Source organism: Oryx dammah, unplaced genomic scaffold (assembly GCF_014754425.2).
Source record: "Oryx dammah isolate SB20612 unplaced genomic scaffold, SCBI_Odam_1.1 HiC_scaffold_23, whole genome shotgun sequence".
Taxonomy (NCBI): domain Eukaryota; kingdom Metazoa; phylum Chordata; class Mammalia; order Artiodactyla; family Bovidae; genus Oryx; species Oryx dammah.
Window position 1 is genome coordinate 87891833 of NW_024070207.1, and position 24388 is coordinate 87916220.

Genomic DNA, 24388 nt, shown 5'->3' on the forward strand with positions numbered 1-24388 from the left:
TCCATTCAGCCAGTTTTTGTCTTTTGGTTGGAGCATTTAATCCATTTACATTTAAAGTAATTATAGATATATTTATCCCTATTGCCATTTTCTAATTATTTGTGGTTGATTTTGTAGATCTTTTTTCTTCTGTTGTATTTCTTTACTATAGAAGTCCCTTCAACATTTGTTGTAAAGCTGTTTGCTGGTACTGAATTCTCTTAACTTTTACTTGTCTGAAAAGCTTTTGATTTCTTCATCAATTTTGAATGAGATCCTTGCTGAGTACAGTAACCTTGGTTGTAGATTTTTCCCTTTCAGTCCTTTAAATATATCCTGCCATTCCCTTCTGGCCTGCAGAGTTTCTACTGAAAGATCAGCTGTTCAGCATATGGGGTTTCCCTTGTATGTTACTTGTTGTTTCTCCCTTGCTGCTTTTAATATTCTTTCTTTGTGTTTCATCTTTGTTAGTTTGATTAGTATGTGTCCTGGCATGTTTCTGCTTGGGTTTATCCTGTATGGGACTCCTTGTGCCTGTTAGACTTGATTGGCTATTTCCTTTTCCATGTTGGGGAAATTTTCAACTATAATCTCTTCAGAAGTTTTCTCATACCCTTTCTTTTTCTCTTCTTCTTCTTCTGGGACCCCTATAATTCAAATGTTGGTTCACTTGATATGGTTCCATAGCTTTCTGAGACTGTCCTCAGCTCTTTTCATTCTTTTTACTTTGTTCTGCTCTTCAGAAGTTATTTTCACCATTTTATCTTCCAGCTCACTGATTCATTATTCTGAATCAGGTATTCTTCTATTGTTTCCTTCTAGAATATTTCTAATTTCAGTAATTGTGTTGTTAGTCTCTGTATGTTTATTCTTTAATTCCTCTAGGTCTTTGTTAATTGATTCTTGCATTTTCTCCATTTTGTTTTCAAGGTTTTTGATCATCTTTACTATCATTATTTTGAATTCTTTTCCAGGTATTTTTCCTATTTCCTCTTCATTTATTTGGACTTCTGTGTTTCTAATTTGTTATTTCATTTATGCAGTATTTCTCTGCCTTTTTTTTTTTAAGTTATTGTGTTTGGGGTCTCCTTTTCCCAGGCTTCAAAGAAAGTTGAATTCTTTCCTTGAAGAAGGTTGAATTCTTTCTTCCTTTTGGTTTCTGCCCTCCTAAGGTTGGTCCAGTGCTTTGTGTGAACTTTGTATAGGGTGAGATTTGTGCTAAGTTTTTGTTTGATTGTTTGTTTTTCTTCTTGTGGGCAAGGCTGAGTGAGGTGGTACTCCTGTATGCTGATGATTTGGTTTGTATTTTTGTTTTGTTTGTTGTTTAGACCAGGCGTCCTACACAGGTGTTACTGGTTGTTGGATGATGCCAGGTGATATAGTCAAGTGGTTTCCTTTGCGGGAGTTCTCACTATTTGATATTCCTAAGGTTAGTGTTCTTGCCTGGAAAATCCCAGGGACAGGGGAGACTGGTGGGCTTCCGTCTATGGGATTGCACAGAGTCAAACACGATTGAAGCAACTTAGCAGCAGCAGCAGCAGCAGGGTTAGTTCTCTGGTACTCGAGGTTCTTGGAGTCAGTGCTCCCACTCCAAAGTCTTGGGGTTTGATCTCTGGTCAGGAATGAAGATTCCATAAGTGGTTTGTTATGCCATTAAAGGAGAGTAAAACAAATATCCAAAAGCAAGAAACCAAAGGTGAACCCCAGACAAATGGCAGTTACAAAATCAGGTACATAGTAATTAAAATAATGGAATATATACATATACATATACACCCATGAGCAAAATGGAAATAGTCCAACAAAAATAAAGTACAGTAGATTGATCCAGAGAACCAAGGAAATAAAAAAATATATTTACCAGTTAAGAACAAAACTAAATTAAGCACAAACTGGTAAACAAAACTAATGCAAGGTGCCAGGTGGGGAATAAAGCAATGAAAAGAAAACTAACAAATATGTTGAGAGGAAAGGAAAGAAAGGAAAGAAAGAAAGAGGCGGGTGGTCCTAAGATGGTGGAGGAGTAGGATGGGGAGACAACTTTCTCCCCCACAAATTCATCGAAAGATCATTTGAACGCTGAACCAGTTCCACAAAATAACTTCTGAACCCTGGCAGAGGACACCAGGCATCCAGAAATGCAGCCCATTCTCTTCAAAAGGAGCCAGGACAAAATATAAAAGATAAAAAGAGAGACAAAAGAGTTAGGGATGGAGACCCATCTTGAGGAGGGAGTCGTGAAAGAGTAGAAGTTTCCAAACACCAGGAAACCCTCTCACCAGTGGGTCTGTGGGGAGTTTTGGAATCTCAGAGAGCAACATAACCGGGAGGAAAAAATAAATAAATAAAACCCACAGATTATGCACCTAACTGCCACTTCCAGCGGAGAAGTAGCCCACACCAGCACATTCACCACCAGCAAGCGGGGACTGAGCAAGGAGGTGCGGGCTGCATTGCTTAGGGTAAGGACCAGGCCTGAATGCCCTGAGGATAATCTGAGGGAGCTAAGGTGAGATAGCAACCCAAACTGTGAGACAGCCAGAGAGAGAGAGGAAAAAAAAGAGAGGGAGAGACAGAGAACTTTCCCATGAAAAGCTTTAACCTAAGGCACTGCCCGGCCTGCTCACAGAATACAGGACTGAGCGAATACCAGAAGAGAGCTAGCTGCCTGTAGACCGGCCCATCCCCTTCCGGAAGCAGAGAGGCAGCCAGTGACAGCCAGAACTGGAAAGGGGCAATCTCAGCCCAAGAGATGGCATCCTCTACCAATCTGCAAGCAGGCTACCTGTTGCTAACAAAGTCTTCCTGGGATCCTGGATGGTTGCCATTTGCCAGGAGGGTTGCAGTCAGAGATCAGCTCCCCAGAAGAGACCCACAGCACACCTGAGATGGTGCTCCCACTGCGCACCCAGGAAACTGAGGGGCTGGGACTGGGGAGGCGATAAGCTGCACCACACTCCTGGGGAGAGTGCACTCACCAAACAACTGGTCGCATGAGCTGTTCTGACCTGGGAAGGGCACAAAACACAGGCCCAACCGAGTCTGTGCCTTTGTGGAGTACCACAGAACCTGAACCTGAGCGGCTTAGACCTCGGAAGTGCATGCAACCCAGGGCCTGCTTTTGACAGTTCCCCTGCAGAGCAACCTGGAGCCTGAGCAGTGTAGACCAGGAAAGCACACACGCCATGAGTGGGCTCAAACCCACTGTGGCCCAGACACTGTGAGCACTCCCCATATACTCCAGTGATATTTGTTTGCATTGTTCCTCCCTCCCTACAGCACAACTGAACAAGTAAGCCTAAATAAGTGACCCTGTTCGCCCCCTTGTGTCGGGGCAGAAATTAGACACTGAAGAGACTTGCAAACAGAAGCCAAAATAAACAGAGGGAACCGCTTTGGAAGTACCAATTGCAACAAATTAAAACCCTGTAGTTAGCACTGCCTACATTGGAAAGGGCCTATTGAGAAGAAGTATAAGGGCCCTTGAGAAGAAGTATAAGCTGGAGCAAGGAACTATCTGAAACTGAACTGATCCCACATCCCACACTGCCTACAACAGCTCCAGAAAAATTCCTAGATATATTTTACTATTATCATTTTTTAATTTTTTCATTTTAAGTCCTTTATTACTCCTTTAATTTTCATGTGATAATCTACTATTATCTTGCAAAAAAGACCTTATTTTTAAAGCAAATTTCACATATATTTTTAATAATTTTTGAGATTTTTTTTTAATATTGTATTTTTGACAGTCTAATGTCTACTCTAGATTTTTAATCTTTGGCTTTTGTATTTATTATCAATTTTGTACCTTTAAGAATCCAATCTTCAGTACCCATTTTTACTTAGGAGTGTGATTACTGGCTTGATTGTCCTCTCCCCCTTTTGACTCTCCTTTTTCTCCCCCAGGTCACTTCTATCTCCTCCCTCCCCCTTCTCTTCTCTACCCAATTCTGTGAATCTTTTTCAGTATTCCAGGCTGTGGAGAACAGTTAGGGAACTGATTACTGGCTAGATCTGTCTCTCTCCTTTTGACTTCCCCTCTTCTCTTCCTGGTCACCTTTATCACCTTCCTCCCTCTTCTGTTCTCCATGTAACTCTGTGAACCTCTCTGGGTGTCCCTCAGTGTGGAGAATCTTTTCTCCATTAACCTAGATGTTTTATCATTGGTGCAATATAGATGGAGAAGTCTTGAGGCTACTGTAAGAATAACACTGAAAACCAGAGGCAGGAGGCTTAAATCCAAAACCTGAGAACACCAGAAAACTCCTGGTTCCAGGGAACATTAAGTAAAAAGAGCTCATCCAAAAGCCTCCATACTCACTCTGAAACCAAGGTCCACCCAAGCACCAACAAATTCCAGAACAAGACATACCACACTAATTTTCCAGCAACATGGGAAAATAGCCCTGGGGATTAATATACAAGCTGCCCAAAGTCACACCAAGCACATAGACCTCAAAATTCACTACTGGACACTTCATTGCACTCCAGAGAGAAGAGATCCAGCTCCACACACCAGAACACCAACTCAAGCTTCCCTAACCAGGAAACCTTGACAAGCCACTTGTCCAACCCCACCCACAGGGAGGAACCTTGACAATAAAGAGGAACCACAAACTTGCAGCATACACAAAGGCCACCCCAAACACAGGAGTATAAACAAGATGAAAAGGCAGAGATATATTCAGCAGGTAAAGGAACATGGTAAATGCCCACCAAACCAAAGAGGAAGAGATAGGGTGGAAATGCAAATTAGTACAGCCATTATGGAGAACCATGTGGAGATTCTGTAAAAACCTGGAAACTAGAACTGCCATATGACCCAACAATCCCACTGCTGGGCATACACACCAACGAAACCAGAATTGAAAGAGACACGTGTACACCAGTGTTCATCACTACACTGTTTACAATATCCAGGACATGGAAGCAACCTAGATGTCCATGGGCAGACGAATGGATGAGAAAGCGGTGGTACATATACATAGTTAATTATTCCTCAGCCATTAAAAGGATTCATTTGAATCAGTTCTAATGAGGTGGATGAAACTGGAGCCTATTTTACAGAGTGAAGAAGTCAGAAAGAAAAACACCAGTGTAGTATATTAACACATATATATGGAATTTAGAAAGATGGTAATGATGATCCTATATGCGAGACAGCAAAAGAGATATAGAAGTATAGAACAGTCTTTTGGATTCTGTGGGAGAAGACAAGGATGGGGTGATTTGAGAGAATAGTGTTGATACAGGTATATTATCATATGTGAAACAGATCACTAGTCCAGATTTGATGCCCAAGACAGGGTGCTCAGGGCCGGTGCACTAGCATGACCCTGAGGGATGGGATGGGGGGGGGTTCAGGATGAGGAGCACATTTACACCCATGGCTGATTCATGTCAATGTGTGGCAAAAACCACTACAACATTGTAATGTAATTAGCCTCCAATTAATATAAATAAATTAATTTTTTTAACAAAGAAAGAATAGATATGCAAAGTTAAATAGAGTTAGATGAAGAAGATTTATATACATTACAGATTATCTGCAAGGGGAAAAGAACAGTAGGAAAAGCAAAAAAAAAGAATAAATTTAGAAATAATATAATAGGTTTAAAAAATTACAATTATAAAAAAGAGAAATGAGAAAAAAAATGGAAGAAGAAAGAAAAAAGGGGAAAAAAGAAGAAAACTCCACACAACTGCAAAAGCCCAATGTAGAGGCAGAGGTTTATAACAACAATAGAAAGTGTGACTAAATATACACATATACATATAGACACATAAGAAAAATCAAAACAATCCAACAAAAATTAACTGCAATATACTGACCTGGTGAACAAAGGAAACCAAAAATTGTACCTACCAGAACAAAACTAATTAAAGCTCAAACTGGAAAACGAAACTAAAGCAAGGTGCCTATTGGGAAATAAAGCAATGAAAGTAAAACTAACAAATATGTTGAGAGGAAAGGAGAGAAAGAAATAAGAGATATGCAAAGTTAAATAAAGATAGATGAAGAAGATTTCTATACATTAAAGATTAACTGCAAGGGGAAAAGTACAGTAGGAAAAGCAAACAAAGGAATAAATGTAGAAAAATAATAATAGGTTTAAAAAATTAAAATTAAAAAAACAGAAAAAGTTAAAAAAAAAAAAGAGGAAAACTCCACAGAACTGCAAACGCCAAACATAGAGGCAGAGTTTTATGACAATAATAAAAAATGTGACTGAGGAAAAAGAAAAAAAAAAAAACTCCAAAGCTTAATTGGGTTTCTTAGTGCCAATAAAATTGACAACTATAACAGAGGGGAGAAAAAAATAAAAAAAATAATAAAATCCAAAAGAATCTATAGAACAAGTCAAAAAATAAGAGTAATAAGTGATTTTCTTGAGTCTGCTGTCAGAGTCCTTTCCCGCTCTGGGAATCACAGTTCACCTTACCTCCCTAGGTTGTCATCCAACACTGTACTGATCTCTGGACCTGCTGTGGGGGCTGCTCAGATTCTAATCTGGTCCTACTCTTGTGTGTTCTTTCCTCCAATGTCCACAGCTATCAGAGCTAGTGCGGTTTCTTTTGTGGGAGCTCTCAATGGCCTTTTATATATTCCACAGACACAGAGTCGGCTTATTTTATCATGTGGATTTAATCTGCAGCTTGTACATCTATTGGGAAGGTTTTGGGTCTTCTTCCTTAGCCACACTGCCATTGGGTTTCAATTGTGGCTTTATTTCCACCTCTACCCATGTGTCATCCACTGGGGTTTAGCTCCTGAGGTTGCCCTGGAGGGCTTGGGTTTGCCCCTGTGAGGGCCAGGTGTGGAAGTGGTGCATCTGCTTGGGTTGCAGGAGTTCTGGCAGCACCAGATACTCAGGGGGATTGGAGGCTAGGGCAGCAGGAAATATAGTGTTCTAAATGGGTATGGCAACCAGTATTGACCAATAAGCTCTAGTATTCTTGCCTGGAGAACCCCATCTCTGACAGAGAAGCCTGGCATGCCACAGTCTACAGCGACGCAAAGAGTCAGACAAGACCAAAGCAAACTTGTGTGTGTAAACACAAGACTTATTTTTTTTGTCTGTGGCAGCTCTGCCCCAGTGAGAGTTGAGCATTAAGGTGGTGCAGCTGCTTGGCTTGCAGGGACCTTGGCAGCGCCAAGTGTTCAGGTACACAAACTGCCTCCACGGCAGGAGTTATGGCCCTATCAGTCTTTTTTCAAGCCTCTTGTAGCTGGTGATCAGAAGGCCTCTTTGGCCAGTCTTTCTCCATAGCTCCACCTGTTCAGGCACTTAGAGGGATCCCTTGCCTGGGGTCCTTCTCTGTTGTTTGTCACGTCAGGCACATAGAGAGGCCCCCCTGACTGGAGTCTACTCTATAGATTGGTGCATTAGGCACTTAAAAGGGCACCCTGAGTGGGGTCCTACTTTGTAGTTCAGAGTATGAGGTATTTGATGGGCCACCCTCTCTATTGTTCAGCTGCAGATGCTGGCATGTGGGGAGAGACAGGCTATGGTGAAGGCTCCACCCCCTATGCGTGACTCAGGAGTATCACCTTGCTTCCATGGCTGCCTGGTTTTCCAACTTCCCTCCATAGACATTTCCCCCCATGATCTCCTCCCTCACATCCCCTCGATGTGTCTTTCTGCAGTCAACAGCAGCCCTTGCAATGGGCTTACTCCAGAATCCCTAAACTCCAGCTCCCAGCTGCTACACCTTCCAGGGGACCTGCATCCCTGTCCAGGGTATGTATGGCTGTGTCAAGGACTGTCTGATTGTCATTCCATTTAGGCTGCCACAGATCAGCTGTTTTACTCTCAGCCTTGAATGTTTCTCCTGTGACTCAGACAGTTGCCCCATTGTGAGGATCAGACCCCTGCTTCAGTTCCCCCACCTGCTGAGGGTAGATCCAGTCCTACTAATACTCCTGTTTTTACCCTTAGTTTCTTCATTTTACCAATTTTTGCATGATTCTATATATTCTTTTCCACTGGTCAGGTACTCCTGTCCACTCTCAGCTGGTGTTCTGCATGCACTTCTGTGTCTGAAGGTGTATTCCTGATGTATCTGTGGAGAAAGATGTACTCCATGTCCACCTACTCCACCACCACCTTGTTATCTCAGCTTCACTCTTTTCTCTGCAGCTTTCACATCTCTTTCAGCCTTTGCAGAATTGAAGAGAGTTAGAATCTTGCTCTGGGTTAGGCTAGTTTGATCTATCCAGACCATTTAACCTTTCTCCATATCAGCAATAAGGTTGTTTTCACTTTCTATCATTTGTGTGTTCACTGGAGTAGCACTTCTAGTTTCCTTCAAGAATGTTTTCCTTGCATTCACAACTTGGCTAATAACTATATAATGCAACAGTTATAGCTTTTAGCCTGTCTCAGCTTTTGATATGCCTTCCTTCCTAAGTCTAATTATTTCTAGCTTTTGATTTAAGTTAGAGATATATAATGCTTCCTCTCACTTGAACTCTAGAGATCATTGCAGAGTTATAAATTGACTTGACTTCAGTATTGTTGTGTCTTAGGGAATAGTGAGGCCAGAGAAGAAAGAGATAGGGGAACAGTGGAGTAGGCAGAACACACGACACTTATGTATTGCATTCACCTTGTTATATAGGTTTGTAGCATTCACCAAAAATTACAATATTAACATCAAAGATCACTGATCATAGGTCACCATAACAAATATAATAACAGGGGAGAAGTTTGAAACATTGCAAGAAATACCAAAATGTGGCACAGAGGCATAAAGTGAACAAATGCTATTGGAAAAATGATGCCTATAGACTTCCTCAACCAAGTCTTTCTCCCAAACCTTCAATTTGTGAAAAACATATCAGTGAAGTGCACTAAAGTGAAGTGCAATGAAATGAAAAATGCCATTTACCCAGATTCCTCTAATATTAACATTCCTCTGATTTTGGTATATCATTTGAATATATTCCCCTTACCTTCTCCTCCTCCCTTCTTTACATGTACACACACACACACACACACACACACACACACTGTTTTCCTCAGCCGTTTGTGTTTAACTTGCATCCATCACTCCTCTTTACTCAAAATTCCATGGTGTATTTCCTACAGACTATTCTTTGGAGACAATTAGAAACTCTGGATGATGTGATTCATTCAAACAGAAATTTATTATGTTTTTCCAGATTTTCTAGCTTTTCTCATTGATTAAGTTTCATCTAAAACTATTTAGTCTGCCACTACAAGAAATAGACCTCTGACCTACCTCTATGATCCAATGCCCAAATTTTATTATGATATTGTGTTTTACTATTTGCAGGGTCAGTCTCCTCTCATTAGCCTTCTTTTATAGAATTTCCATGATATTCCTACTTATTTATTTTTATATATGAATTTTTGCAATCAGTTTGTCTAATTCCCAAATAATTTGTTATTAAATTATGAATTAGTTTAGAAAAGACTGATGTTGTTTTCATTTTTATATTTCTACATAAGAAGACAGTTTGTCATTCCATATCTCCAGAATTTCTTTTGGAGTCCTCAGTCGCATTTCCTTTTCTCTCCGTATTTCCTCTGCTCACAGCAAGATGGATTCTGGATATACTCTGAGTACTGTAACAATCACCTGGACGCCTGTATGGAGCTCTCCAAACTGATGAAGGACAGCCGCTACCAACACTTTTTTGAGGCCTGTCGCCTCTTGCAGCAAATGATCGACATTGCTATTGACGGTTTCCTTTTGACGCCAGTACAGAAGATCTGCAAGTATCCCTTACAGTTGGCCGAGCTCCTCAAGTATACCGCCCAGGACCATAGGTAAGGGATTGAGGGAGGCAGTAGTGAAGGAGAGAACCTCCTCTACATGTTAGACCTTATTGACAGTATATGTTCTTTTGCCTTTTCTGAGCTGTTATCTTATATGTACAATGGGATGATGGTATATTCTTGCTTACTTCTCAAGACTCGTGTGTGTGTAAAGTGAGGTAGTGTTTATAAGAGTTTTTTATAAATTTGTAAATAAATATATACACAAAATCAGTGTGCATCATTATTGTACTACTTAAAACACTGTCTTCAGGAAGCTTATAGCCTGGTCCTTAGTCCTGAATTCAGCCAAGTGAAGGTGTTTGGCTGTTCAGTCATGTCCAACTCTTTGCAACCCCATGGACTATAGCCTATCAGGCACCTCTGTCCATGGGATTTTCCAGGCAGGAATACTGGAGTGGGTTGTCATTTCCTTCTCCAGGGGATGTTCCCAACCCAGGGAGCGAAACTGCATCCCCTGTGTCTCCTACATTGGCAGATAGATTCTTTATCACTCCCTCACCTTGGGAAATTAGCCAAGGGAACCAACTTTTTATTCTCTGCTTGATAGAGTCAAATATCCTGGTAACAGACTACTCAGCTTGTACTGACCTTAGAATTCTTCTGAAAGGCTACATTCCTGGACTTCTTTAGTCTTTCCCTCCCTCTTCTGCCTCATCCTAACTGTACCCTCCCCTTAGATCCAGAGCATAACTAGGGGGAAATAGACTTGAGAATTCCCCTGAAGTTTTTAAAATTTTTTTCAGTATTTTCAAGAAAACCCCAAAAGGATGAAAGAGCTTTATTTATCTCTCTGAATGGAAATAGTACTTCTGATCCCCTATTAGTAAGGTATGTACTGGAAGTTGGGCTTTTCATGTGGATCAGTGATAAAGGATCTGCCTGCTAAGCAGGAGATGCAGGTTCCATCCCTGGGTCAGGAAGATTTCCTGGAGAAGGAAATGGCAACTCACTCTAATATTCTTGCCTAGGAAATCCCATGATCAGAGAAGCTTGGTGGTCACAGAGTCAGACATGACTGAGGGACTAAACCACCGTACTGGGAGCTATCTCCAGCAATAAGAGTGGCCTACAGTAAGCCATCCCCTAGTTTTGCATATCATTTACTTCATGACCTAGAACCCCCAGGCTATTTATACATGCTTTTGATTGATAGTAAATATCTGACCTTAGGTTTGTTGGCCTAGCTCTCAACTCTCCTCCTGATTGAGCACTCCAAGAATAAAGAAGGCCTTTGCCCAATTTCCTTTAGTTTTTGTCTCATTCTCATCAGGCTCATATCTTACTTTCATTTAACTTTCTTGCCTAGTTTCCTTGGAGCTGACTTCCAGACTTAGTTGCATAAGGCCATGTGTGGGGGTCAGCTGGCTTTATGTCAAGCTTCTAGGTCAATCTCTAGGTTCATTTTTAAGTTGATATTGTTTCTTTAGCAAATCATGGGTCATGTGCTCCAGTGTTTCTGAAGCCCTGGACAGATTCAGATTTGAAACCAAATGTGGCAACAGTGGGCTCTCCGTTTGTGTAAGTAACACCACCAGTGATAGCTCTGCCTTCCTTGATCCATTGGCTGTGAGGGAAGTAGGTATAGAAAGATTTTGCAAAGGAAGACTCTGTGTTCTCTTCTCCTTGATTCTGTTTACTGGTTGGGGGATGGGAGTACTCAGACATGAAACTTGGAAGTGAATAAATCTCACTTAAAAGACTTAATATAGCCCATTACCAAAACTGAGTCCCAACTTTTCAAAGGAGAAGACTTGTGAGAGCTAATAGGATACTGAAAAACCCCCACTAAATTAAAAATAAAAATGAAAAACATTTATGGCCCTAAAATGGGAAGGGCCTTAAAGGAAGTTTTTCTAGTCATACTTCCTCTATCTATGGCTGGAGAGACTGAGTCCCAAAGAAATAAAATGACAAAGAGGAAGTCTGTGGCATAGCAGGGACACAAAGTATGGACAGTGGTCTGGGAGCCTAGCTTTTTACACAGTCCTCCAAGTGCCCAGGAAGATTTGTGAGCCATTATACTACAAGGTCTGGAAGGCCTTTTCTAGTTCTGCCCGCTCATGATGTGATGAATTTAAATGACCCCCACAGGTATATGTCAAGGTGCTAAGTGACCAGAAACAGCCACTATTGTACCTAAATCTCAGCTTTCAGACCAATGGTTCTAAAATCAGTATATTCAAAGTGATTCTCAAATGTTTTTATATCACAGCTCATCTCCTGCCTACTCCTAAGTATCTGTTCCATGGAACCTACCTAGCAGGAGGCTCTAAAAATTAAACTTATGGACTGATGATATTAATTATGTAAATTATATATTTGCATAAGTGCTTTTAAAAGTCCTCCAAATGTATTTTTTAATATAAATTTATTTATTTTAATTGGTTAATTACTTTACAATATTGTATTGGTTTTGCCATACATCAACATGAATCTGCCACAGGTATACACGTGTTCCCCATCCTGAATCCCCCTCCCTCCTCCCTCCCCGTACCATCCCTCTGGGATCTCACTGCACCAGCCCCAAGCATCCAGTATCATGAATCGAATCTGGACTGGCAATTCATTTTCTTTTCTTTTTCTTCTTCTTCTTCTTCTTCTTCTTACTTTACAATATTGTGTTGGTTTTGCCACACATTAACATGAATCCTGGTGATTTGTTTTTAAAGCACAGCCAAAAACTATTTTAGTCTTTTAGGCCAAAGCAATCCTAAGGCCTTTTTGGGTTTAGTGGGAGTCAATAAGATAGAATATTCCCTGGGATTTGCCATTCCTGTACTCCTTCACCTTGTGAGTGGAACCCCTGCCTCAAGGCCTTTTTTCCCCCTTTGTCTCTGGTCTCCTCCTCTTCCAGCCTCAGGCACTAGTGTGCTGAGAGAATGTTTCAGCAAGTGGCAGGCTACATCAATCCCTGTCCTCATTTGGGGTGACCCACTGAACCTAGCACTATCCCTAGACCATGGACAGTTCCTTCTTTCCGGCCTTAGGAAGCTGTATCAAGGTGATAGCTCCTGCACTGCATGTCAGAGTAGCGTGGATTTGAAGGCAATTTGAGGCTACTGCCAGCTTGAAGGCTTAGGAACATAGGTATTCAGTTAGGTAAGTCTGAAATGTAGGCAGTCAGAGTAGTTTATGGGGGAGAAGATTAGATGGATAGAGAATGATAAGTGAAGAATAATGCTACCTTTGTTTACAGAAGGGTGACATGTATTCACCCCCCGACCCAACCTTGCTTAAGCTGACAAGAAGAAAGGCTCTGTGCAAGAGGGAGGTTAGCTGACCTGTCTAGAACAAGACAATCTTGGTTCAATCAGTCTCCTCACTAGGATGCTGGACTCAGACCCCTCTGGAAGCCTGAGGGCTCTGAGCAGGGTTCAGGCTAGACCACAACTATTTATTGATTGACAGTATGACACAGTGGCAGTGATAAATTCATGGCTGAGTAGTACATGGGGTCAGGTAGAGCATTTTCATTCCAGTACTGTCCAATAAGACTTTGTACAGTGATGGAAACATTCTATATCTGTGAGGTTTAATATAGCAGCAGACACTGTTGGCATATGGATATTGAGAACTGAGAAGTGTAGCTGGTGCAACTAAATAATTAAATTTTAAAATTTTGTTTAATTATAATTAAATGTGGCTAGTGACTACCAGATATACAGTGTAACTCTATGCTTTATTTCCCAGAAGGTGGCTTAAGGCATTTTCCTGATGCTCTCAAATCAGAGAGTGGAATAACATGAGCCTAAACAATGGGGTGCTTATTTATGTCAGCAGCTTCTGCCCTGCAACTACCCCTTCTGTCATTACCCTACCCTGCTTCTAAATGACAGGCTAAGATAGTCTTGCCAGTGCAAAACTTTGACAGTTTTACAGAGCACAGTAGTTACACTATAGATTGGAGCAAGTAACTGTAAAACGTTGTAATGCAATAGGAACAAATATAATATTTTGTGGTTGGGTCTAAGAAGTCAACAATTCAAGGACCAACTGGGAGAAAAACAGCTTCTAGAAAGCATATTATAAAGAAATTTAAGAAGTATTGGTTAATTGTAAGTTCAGTATGAGTCAGAAATGAGATCCATAAGAAAAACTGGTAATAGCCAACATTCATTAGGCTCAGAATAAAAAAGATATTTTGGTGCGTGTGTGTGTGTGTGAGTGCACGCGCATGTTAACAGAGTTGTCTTGAGACAGAATAGACTGCTTAGGATATGTAGTGAGTATCTTGTTACTGGGGGTGATAAGATGTAGTAACATTTGAAGAATATAGTCTGGAAGGTATGCAGAGAAAAGACTGGAGCCAGGGAAGCCAGATAAGAGGAGGCATCTGCCCTGGCAGTTACAACTCCCTTTCTCCTGTGCTTATGTTTGATCTACCACTCCACAGCTCAATATATTAGGAAAGAAAAAGACAGTTGCTGTGCTCTTCTCTTTCTCTTCTCTTCTTTCCAGTTGGTGCTGGGACAGTGAGCAGGTTAGTGACCACAAAGCATGTTCAGCTTCTCTAAGGAAAAGTTAGTTAAGACTGGACCATAACTCATCCTCCTGCCTTCTCAGTTTATAGTAATTACACCAAATATCTGGGGTTTCACTTTCAACATGCTTTTCACAGGAGCTATTTGATTGGAAATTAGAGCAGACAAGCAGAGAAAACTTGGCAGGGTGATATAACCTTCAACAAGTGGGCCATCCAAAGTCCCAGGAAAATGGGATTAGGATTATACTTCTGAGTTAGAGGTTTTGAGAGACTACCCATATAACATCTATACTACAGAAATGTTTCCTTTGTATTAATAATACTGCTAACGTTTGTTATAAGCCAAGAGTAAAACCGTTGTCATGGATTAATAAAAGTTCAACAAATTCTACTGTAATTCTCCCCCATTTTACAGATAAAATATATGAGTCACTGAGAAGATAAATGTGATTTGTGAAAGACCACACCACTTGTCAGGGACTAAAGTCTGATTTGTGTCCAAGGAGTCTATCTCTGTGGGGGAAAGGTTTGGATGTTATTTTATAGTTACTTTGGGCAGAGTTCCCTAGAAATAGGTGCTAAAACAGATGATAAAGTTGTCTGGACTATGCCATGTGTAAAGCTCCCTTCTTGATCCTTGGCGAGTATGGAGCTTGTCCTTATGATCCAAGATGGCTGGAAGAACTTCAGCCTTCACATCTAAATTCTAAGCATCAGGATGAAGTAAGGACCAAAGAAAGGCCTTCTGTCTTTCTTAAAGGAGATTTCTCAAAAGTTCTGCCTAGTATTTCTGTTTATATATCACTTAACCGAACAAGATCACATAAATCACCTCTTGGAAATGTATTCCTTTACTCCACATGGCATGGATTCCATCTGAAAATGAGGGCTCTGTTGCTAAGTAGGAACAGGATAATGGATGTTAGGGTTGACACCTAGCACATTGGCTCTATGGCACATTAACTCATCCAACTTGTAATTTTGTGTCTTCACAGTGACTACAGGTATGTGGCAGCTGCTCTGGCTGTCATGAGAAATGTGACTCAGCAGATCAATGAACGCAAGCGTCGCTTGGAGAATATTGACAAGATTGCACAGTGGCAAGCCTCTGTTCTAGACTGGGAGGTAGGACACTTTCACCAGCAGGGACACTGGAGAGTTCAAATACCTTAGCCAGAACCTCACATTTTAACCAAAAATAAAAAAAGAGTAGTAATATTTGAAAAGCAGGAGCAAGGATTTAGATTAGAGCCAAGGCAAAACTCACTGCTAATGAGAGGTGTATAAGTCATGCCCGACTCTTAGTGACCCCATGGACTACAGCCTACCAGGCTCCTTCGTCCATGGGATTTTCCAGGCAAGAGTACTGGAGTGGCAAGGAAGAGGCAATCTTAAGCCTCGTGGTCATAGTGTAAAATTGAGTCCCCATTCCACTGGCCTCCACACAGGTATAATTTCCTGTAATTTGAGAGGTAGTATTCCTCTAACTTCTCATATACTTTAGCACATTCTGAGGGGGTTAAATATCAGCCTTAGAGTTACTTAACCAAGATCCAGAAAAAAAAATCATCTTTCCTTTGTTCTATGACCTCTGTTCCTCTTTAATGTAAATGGCTGGAAATGTCCAGTTCTGAGCAGTGGGCATATTTTTGAGTCTTATTTGAAGGATAGTGTCCCCATATAGAATAGAAAACAGAAGTGATTCTTTGAGATGCAGGGAAAGGAAGGAAACATCTAAAGAGACCTTCTTGCTCATAAGAAGCCAGCACTGGCACATACTTATTAGAAAATCACAGATTCTCTTTCCCTTTGTCTGGTTTGCTTTGCCTAGTTGCCTGATCAAATGACCTCTAGCAAGCCCATAAAGTCTCAGGTACTCTGAAACTTTGGCTGGCTAGCAGGTCTCTTTTTCTCTACCCTTGATGGGATTCTCTGTAATACAAGTTTCCCAGCAGCAATTGACTATCCCATGGAACATTTTTCTCCTTTCCAATACTTGGAAGACTTTCTAATTCCTCCATGTGCTCTGAGCTGCCAGTCCCTGCATCTGGGGTCATACAATACCAAGAATAGCTTGAAATTCTTTGCCCTGTTCAGGAAGCTTCAATCACACCCAACTTGAAAGTACTGAACTATAATTTAGAGATTCAGCATCTCAGAAAGAATTTTATATGTTTATGTCTATAGGTTGAGGGGGAGAGAGAAACAAAAAGGCAAATCTGAGGTAGGATTGATAGGAGGCAGTTACTCTCTCCCTCTTTTGTAAGCATGATTGATTTGTCCTCTAATCTCTTCTAAGCCCACACAACCCTGCTTGACAAAGCCCTTATTTATTTAAGTTAGTTAGAAGAAAAATTCTTTGTGGTTAACTTTTCAGACTCTGTGGTCACTGTGGAACTTACCAGATACAGAGAGGTTGCCCTCTAGGAAGGCTTTTCTTTAGCAAGGCCTGTTGGGTATATTTCAGAAGCCAGGCCCAAAGTTTTGAGCAAGTGTATCATATCTAGTCTTAAATACTTCTAGAATGTCAGTGTCACAAGGGGTTTTAGTGAATTCCCTGAGCACCAATCCTGGTCATGCTTATGTACATGTGTGTGCATATACATACACATGCACACCTTGTAATGATGGTGAAAGTCTGAGAAGCCTATTCCTCAGCAAGGCCAAATAGCAAGTCAATGACAAAACTAAAACTTTAAACTAGTCTCCAAATTCTTTTTTTTTTTTTTTGAGATACAAATACAAGCACTTTGTTTTAAAAAGTAAACACAAAAGATAGATATAAATTCAAAAGTGTTTAAATACTTCCATTTTGAATAATTCAATTAAGAGGGTATTCTTTTCACTGCTGCACCACATATTCTTGTAGTCTTCTGCTTCCTGCAGCCCAGTTGCTGTCCTTTATGATATTACAGGGACTTGTTTCTGCAATAAAGTGTCCATATCTAAGAAAGAGAGTAAAACTGTCTTGGCGGGGGTGGAATCCAAATCCCAGTAAGGCTAAAGGTGGATGAGTGCTGGGGCCTCCCCCAGAAAGAAACAGGATATGTCTGTTCCATGGCTGGTTGGCTCTTGGCTTAGGTGGCCCAAACTCACTGAATCCTTCCGTTGTATATTCCACCTACCCAAGCAGTTGAACAGGCAGAGAGAAGCTCTGCCACCTTGCCAGCTTGGTGGGGGCTGCTGTGGACAAGCCTTGCACATCAAGAAAATGAAGCAGTGCTTTTCTCTTTTTGCCACTCCCTTACCTCCTCCAGATGTTTGAAAAAACAAGGTAGCTGTTAAAAATATCTACAGAATAATTCAAGTTTAATTTGTCAAATGAAAAAGAACAGTCATAGAAGGAACCTTCAGAGCTTAATATCCCTTGAAAAGAAATTAGGAAAGAGGGTGGACAGTTGGTAGTATACAGGCAATAGCAATTGTTGCCTTCTCAATAAATCAGAGCATTTGGCTAGAGAGCAGGAGATCTTGTATTATATCCACACCTGGCCCTCCCTTAACTTATTTCATAAACATTCTGCGTCTTTTTGCCCACCTCCCATTACCATCCCTGTTCCCTGTCAACCTATGGGGCTTAGAGTTCTTTGAGTACCCTCTGCTCTGCCTCACCCTCTAGGACTCCTAAAAGTCAGTATCACCTATACTTCTAAATAATAAGTACCTTGGACAGCTTAGGGGAGCAAAAGGAAGAAGAACCTGTACCCAAGAATTACAATTTCTTGGAAATTTCTAATTTCTCTGATGCTGATATTTGTTTAAGCTGTCACTTTGCTACCCTTCACATGCATTAGATACACTTGAAAGGAAGGAAGAAGGAGCATATCTGTGACCGCTTCTTTTTATCTTTTTTATTTTTTTCTGGAGATTTTTTACCAGGATCCCAAATTTGAAGCTCGTGTTTAGGAACTTGATTTTGTGTAGTTGTGATTACTTGTTCATAACACCCCTCCCCTCAACAGCCTGGTTGCACAATACTCAAGAGCATGTTCTAGTTTACCATTGGACTTCTGAATCCAAAGAATTTAGAGGAAACACAAAAGCCAAATGTGATGGAGGCAGCAAAAACATCTACTTACAAGCTAAAGTGACTGGATGAAGCATGCTCCTTGGACCATTAGATACAATGTGGAGCTGAATGTATTTGTTACTTCCCTGCCCTCCTGCCAGTAGGAAGAATCAAAAATAAACTATGAGAAGGATAGCATTTCCCTTGTCCTCTCCCTTGATGTTCTCAGGGCACAGCCCCACATGAGATAATTAGCCTGTAATTAGAATGAGATGCTAGATACTGAAATATCGAGATGAATGAGATGTGGCCTTGGCTATCCAGTGAGGGCAAATATATCCTAAGAAGAGCAAAATCATGGAAGAATAGAAGAAAACAGAAGGCATGTAAGGGAAGAGGAGGTAAGAAGTGATTGCACTTGATGGGTCAAGGCAAAGAGGGGCAGAAGGGCAAAGCAGAGAGCTCTAAACTCTAAAGTCTCTCTCCCTTACGTGAACTGATTTGATGCTCTCAAACAGCCATGTAAAGTGGGTCAAACAGAAACCCTTAAATGAGGAAGCAGATTGATGGTAATTAAGCTGCTTCCCAAGGAAGTGAGTTGGTGGCAGCACTGGCCCCAGAACCTAAGTATTTGACATTCTCACCTTAGAAATCTTCCAAGGCAGCTGGTTGTTCCATTATGGGATCATTATTTTGCTGTGATTTGATGGTTTAAAGCATGATAATTAGAGGGACTCTGTCCTATATTCTTCCACTTTGGCCATATTACTTCTAATTTCTCTGACATTGGTTTAGGAGTAAATAAAAGTACCTCCCTTATTCATCAGAGGGCAGACAGAATGAAACCCACAATCACAGAAAACTAACCAAACTGATCACATGGATCACAACCTCGTCTGATTCAAAGAAATTATGAGCCATGCTGTGTAGGGCCACCCAAGATGGACAAGATATGGTGGAGAGTTCTGACAAAATGTGGTCTCCTGGAGAAGGGAATGGCAAGCCACTACAGTATTCTTGCCTTGAGAACCCCATGTCAGCTCAATTTAGTCGCTCAGTCATGTCCAACTCTTTGCGACCCCATGAATCACAGCATGCCAGGCCTCCCTGTCCATCACCAACACCCGGAGTTCACTCAAACTTATGTCCCTCAAGTCGGTGATGCCATCATCCTCTGTTGTCCCCTTCTCCTCCTGCCCTCAATCCCTCCGAGCATCAGGGTCTTTTCCAATGAGTCAACTCTTTGCATGAGGGGGCCAAAGTATTGGAGTTTCAGCTTTAGCATCAGTCCTTCCAAAGAACACCCACGACTGATCTCCTTTAGGATGGATTGGTTGGATCTCCTTGCAGTCCAAAGGACTCTCAAGAGTCTTTTCCAATACCACAGTTCAAAAGCATCAATTCTTCGGCACTCAGCTTTCTTCACAGTCCAACTCTCACATCCATACATGACTACTGGAAAAACCATAGCCTTGACTAAATGGACCTTTGTTGGCAAAGTAATATCTCTGCTTTTCAATATACTATCTAGGTTGGTCATAACTTTCCTTCCAAGGAGTAAGCGTCTTTTAATTTCATGGCTGTAATCACCATCCGCAGTGATTTTGGAGCCCCCCAAAATAAAGTCTGACAGTTTCCACTGTTTCCCCACAACCTCATGAGCAGTGTGAAAAGGCAAAAAGATATGACACTGAAAGACGAACTTGCCAGGTCGGTAGTTGCCCAATATGCTACTGGAGAAGAGTGGAGAAATAGCTCCAGAAAGAATGAAGAGTGAAGAGACAGAGCCAAAGTGAAAACAATGCCCACTTGTGTTTGTGACTGGTGATCGAAGTAAAGTCCAATGCTATAAAGAATAATATTGCATGGGAACCTGGAATGTTAGGTCCATGAATCAAGGTAAATGGGAACTGGTCAAATAAGAGATGGCAAGAGTGAACATTGGCATGTTAGGAACCAGTGAACTAAAATGGACTGGAATGGGTGATTTTAATTCAGATGACCATTATATGTACTACTGTGGGCAGGAATCCCTTAGAAGAAATGAAGTAGTCCTCAGAGTCAACAAAAGAGTCCAAAATTTAGTACTTATGTGCAATCTGAAAAATGACAGAATGATCTCTGTTCGTTTCCAAGGCAAACCATTCAATATCACAGTAATCCAAGTCTATGCCCCAACCACTAATGCTGAAGAAGCTGAAGTTGAGTGGTTCTATGATGACCTACAAGGTCTTCTGGAACTAACACCAAAAAAAGGATGTTCTTTTCATAATAGGGGACTGGAATGCAAAAGTAGGAAGTCAGGAGATACCCAGAGTAACAGGCAAGTTTGTCCTGAGAGTACAAAATTAAGCAGGACAAAGGCTAATAGACTTCTGCCAAGAGAATGCATTAGTCTTAGCCAACAGCCTCTTCCTACAACACAAGAGAAGACTCTACACATGGGCATCACCGAATGGCAAATACCAAAATCAGATTGATTATATTCTTTGCAGCCAAAGATGGAGAAGCTCTATACAGCCAGCAAAAACAAGACTTGGAGCTGACTGTGGCTCAGATCATGAACTCCTTGTTGCCAAATTCAGATTTAAATTGAAGAAAGTGGGGAAAACCACTAGACCATTCAGGTATAACTTAAATCAAATTCCTTATGATTATACAGTGGAAGTGACAAGTAGATTCAAGAGATTATATCTGATAAAGTGCCTGAATAACTATGGATAGAAGTTCATGACATTGTACAGCAGGCAGTGATCAAGACCATCCCCAAGTAAAAAAAAATGCAAAAGGTCAAAATGGTTGTCTGAAGAGGCCTTACAAATAGCTGAGAAAAGAAGTGAAAGGAAATGGAAAAGAGGAAAGATATACCCATCTGAATGTAAAGTTTCAAAGAATAACAAGGAGAGATAAGAAAGACTTCCTCAGTGATCAATGCAAAATAGAGGAAAACAATAGAATGGGAAAGACTAAAGATATCTTTCAGAAAAGATGGAGATACCAAGAGAATATTTCATGCAAAGATGGGCACAATAAAGGACAGAAGTGGTATGAACATAAGAGAAGTAGAAGATATTAAGAAGAGGTGGCAAGAATACACAGAAGAACTATCCAAAAAAGATCTTAATGACCCATGTTACCATGATGATGTGATCACTCACCTAGAGCCAGACATACTGGAGTCTGAAGTCAAGTGGGCCTTAAGAAGCATCACTATGAACAAAGCTAGTGGAGGTGATGGAATTCCAGCTGAGCTATTGCAAGTCCTAAAAGGTGATGCTGTTAAAGTACTGCATACCAGCAAATTTGGAAAACTCAGCAGTGGCCACAGGTCAGCTTTCATTCCAATCCCAAAGAAAGGCAATGCAAAAAATGTTCAAACTGCCACACAATTGCCCTCATCTCACATGTTAGCAAAGTAATGCTCAAAATTCTCCAAGACAGGCTTCAATAGTACATGAACTGAGAACTTTGAGATGTTTAAGCTGGATTTAGAAAAGGCAGAGGAACCAGAGATCAAATTGCCAAATCCATAGGATCATAGAAGAAGCAAGAGAGTTCCAGAAAAAAAAAAAAAAAAAAAACATTTATTTCTGCTTTAGTGACTACTCCAAATTCTTTGACTGTGGATCACAACAAAATGTGGAACATTGTTAAAGTGATGGGAATACCAGACCATCTTACCTGTCTCCTGGGAAATCTGTATGTAAGTCAAGATACAACAGTTAGAACTGGACATGGAACAACAGACTGGTTCCAAATTGGCAAAGGAGTATGGCAAGGCTATATATTGTCACCCTGCTTATTTAACTTATATGCAGAGTACATCATGAGAAATGCTGGGCTGGATAAAGCACAAGCTGGAATCAAGATTCCTGACAGAATTATCAATAACTTCAGATATGCAGATGATACCACTCTTATGGCAGAAAGTGAAGAGGAACTAAAGAGCCTCTTGATGAAAGTGAAAGAAGAGAGTCAAAAAGTTGGCTTAAAACTTAGCATTCAGAAAACTAAGATCATGGCATCCAGTCCCATCACTTCATTACAAATAGATGGGGAAACAATGGAAACAATGACAAACTTTATTTTGTGGGGCTCCAAAATCAGTTCAGATGGTAACTGCAGCCATGAAGGTAAAAAATGCTTGCTCCTTGGAAGAAAAGCTATGACCAACCTAGACAGCATATTAAAAAGCAGAGACATTACCTTGCCAACAAAGGTCCACCTAGTCAAAGCTATGGTTTTTCCACTAGTCATGTATGGATGTGAGAATAGGACCATGAAGAAAGCTGAGTGCCAAAAAAACTGATTCTTTTGTATTGCGTTGAAAGCTCTTGAGAGTCCCTTGGACTGCAAGGAAATTAAACCAGTCAATCCTAAAGGAAATCAGCCCTGAATATTCATTGGAAGGACTGATGCTGAAGCTGAAGTTCCAATACTTTGGCCACTTGATGCGAAGAACTGTCTCATTGGTAAAGACCCTGATGATTGAAGGCAGGAGAAGAAGGGGACAGCAGTAGATGGGATTGTTGAATGGCATCACCGACTCGATGGACTTGAGTTTGAGTAAGCTCTGGTATTTGGTGATGGACAGGAAAGCCTGGCATGCTGCAGTCCATGGGGTTGCAAAGAGTCAGACGTGACTGAACTGAACTGAACAGTACATTCCTTATTGGGTTATGAGTATTAATAGGAGCATGTTGCACAAGATTCAGGGTACACAGTAATATTCAAGATAATAGCTATCATTATGTGGAATGTACTTTTCTAAGCACTTTGTATGTTATATAATTCTTACAACAGCCAGATGAGATTGGTCATATTATTATCATCATTTTAAATGAGGAAACTGAGGAACAGAGAACATAGAGTTACCTAACAACAGTCAGCTTGGTGAGCACAGAGGTGTATTTATGCAAGTTTCCTTCTTGTTAGAATAACACCAAGTAGCACTCATGGCTAGTACTTAGAACAGAATTGATAGAATTGGGGTACTCCTCACTGGTAGAGTGGGTGGACCAGATGGCAATGAACAGTACCCTTGGTCTGATCATCCTCATCTTAGCAAATTGTGCCTTTAAAAGTCATCCTGGGCATCTTTGTATAGCATTGGCCCCCTTTATACCTTTCTTTTACTTCATACATGTTTAAAATGGATTTTAATACATGTTCCTGGCCTGCCTCAAGTTGGGGCATGGATGAGTGGTACCACTTTCAGCTTCCCATCCCTCCAACACTAAAACCTCGCATGGCCCCCACACTCTCAAGGATTCTTTTCCTAGTCCTGGGCCTCCAGAGGTTCTGAGTTAGTATGTGGGCCCGCCAAGGAGGAGTGTTTACCAAAATTCCAAGGAGCCCCTAGGCTGTGGTCTGAAGTCACACTAGTATCACTGAGCTTTCTTTTTGAGATTGTATTATTAGAAAATATTTCCACCAAGCTCCTGTTTTTCTTCCTATCTCTTAGACTGAAAAAAAAGTGGTATGCTCAAGAATACCATTTCTAGCTACCCCTCTCTTTGTGCCACTGCCTTGCCTAGGTTGTTTGCCTCTGATTGTTTCCAGGAAAATGCAGGAGCCCCCATGTCTAACTCTGACTTGAAACTTTTTGGAGCAAGGCTGAGATCTTAGCATTAGAGTGTCAGGGCTAGGACCTTAGAGATCATCCTCACATACCTCATTTAACAGCTAGAAAAACTGAGACCCAGAGAGAGGAAGGGACTGACCCTTCAGTGCCTTTTTGGCCTAGAGACAATATAATGTATTGGCAAAAATGATCACACTTTCTGAAGTTGCAGACTTAGGTTTGGATTATGGATCTTTGGCTAATTAGCTGGGTGACCATGGCTGATCACTTGACCTCTTTGTCCCTCAGACTATACAGATGATAGCAAGACTATCTACCTCCCAGGGCTATTGTGATGCCCAAGAGACAGAGTGAAAGTATGTAGCATGATGTCTGACCCCTGTAGGTGCTCAGTAAATATTAACTCTCCTGAATCATGGAGCCACTGCTCTTTGTCCCCATGGTTTGCCTTGCATTCCACAAGTTCTGAGCATTAGACTCCTCTGCTGAGGTATAAACTCCTTAAGAACAGGGCCAGATAT

At 41.0% G+C, this 24388-nt stretch overlaps 1 protein-coding gene across 8 annotated transcripts in view; it reads left to right on the forward strand.

Annotated features, from left to right (window-relative positions):
• ARHGEF9 (Cdc42 guanine nucleotide exchange factor 9) overlaps positions 1–24388 on the forward strand; it is a 456114-nt gene that overhangs the window by 381230 nt on the left and 50496 nt on the right. For all 8 annotated transcript variants that reach the window (XM_040266119.1, XM_040266118.1, XM_040266121.1 and 5 more), the window contains 2 exons: positions 9547–9779; positions 15270–15399. In XM_040266119.1, coding sequence (XP_040122053.1) covers positions 9547–9779; positions 15270–15399 — 363 coding nt within the window. The remainder of the gene's footprint in view (positions 1–9546; positions 9780–15269; positions 15400–24388) is intronic.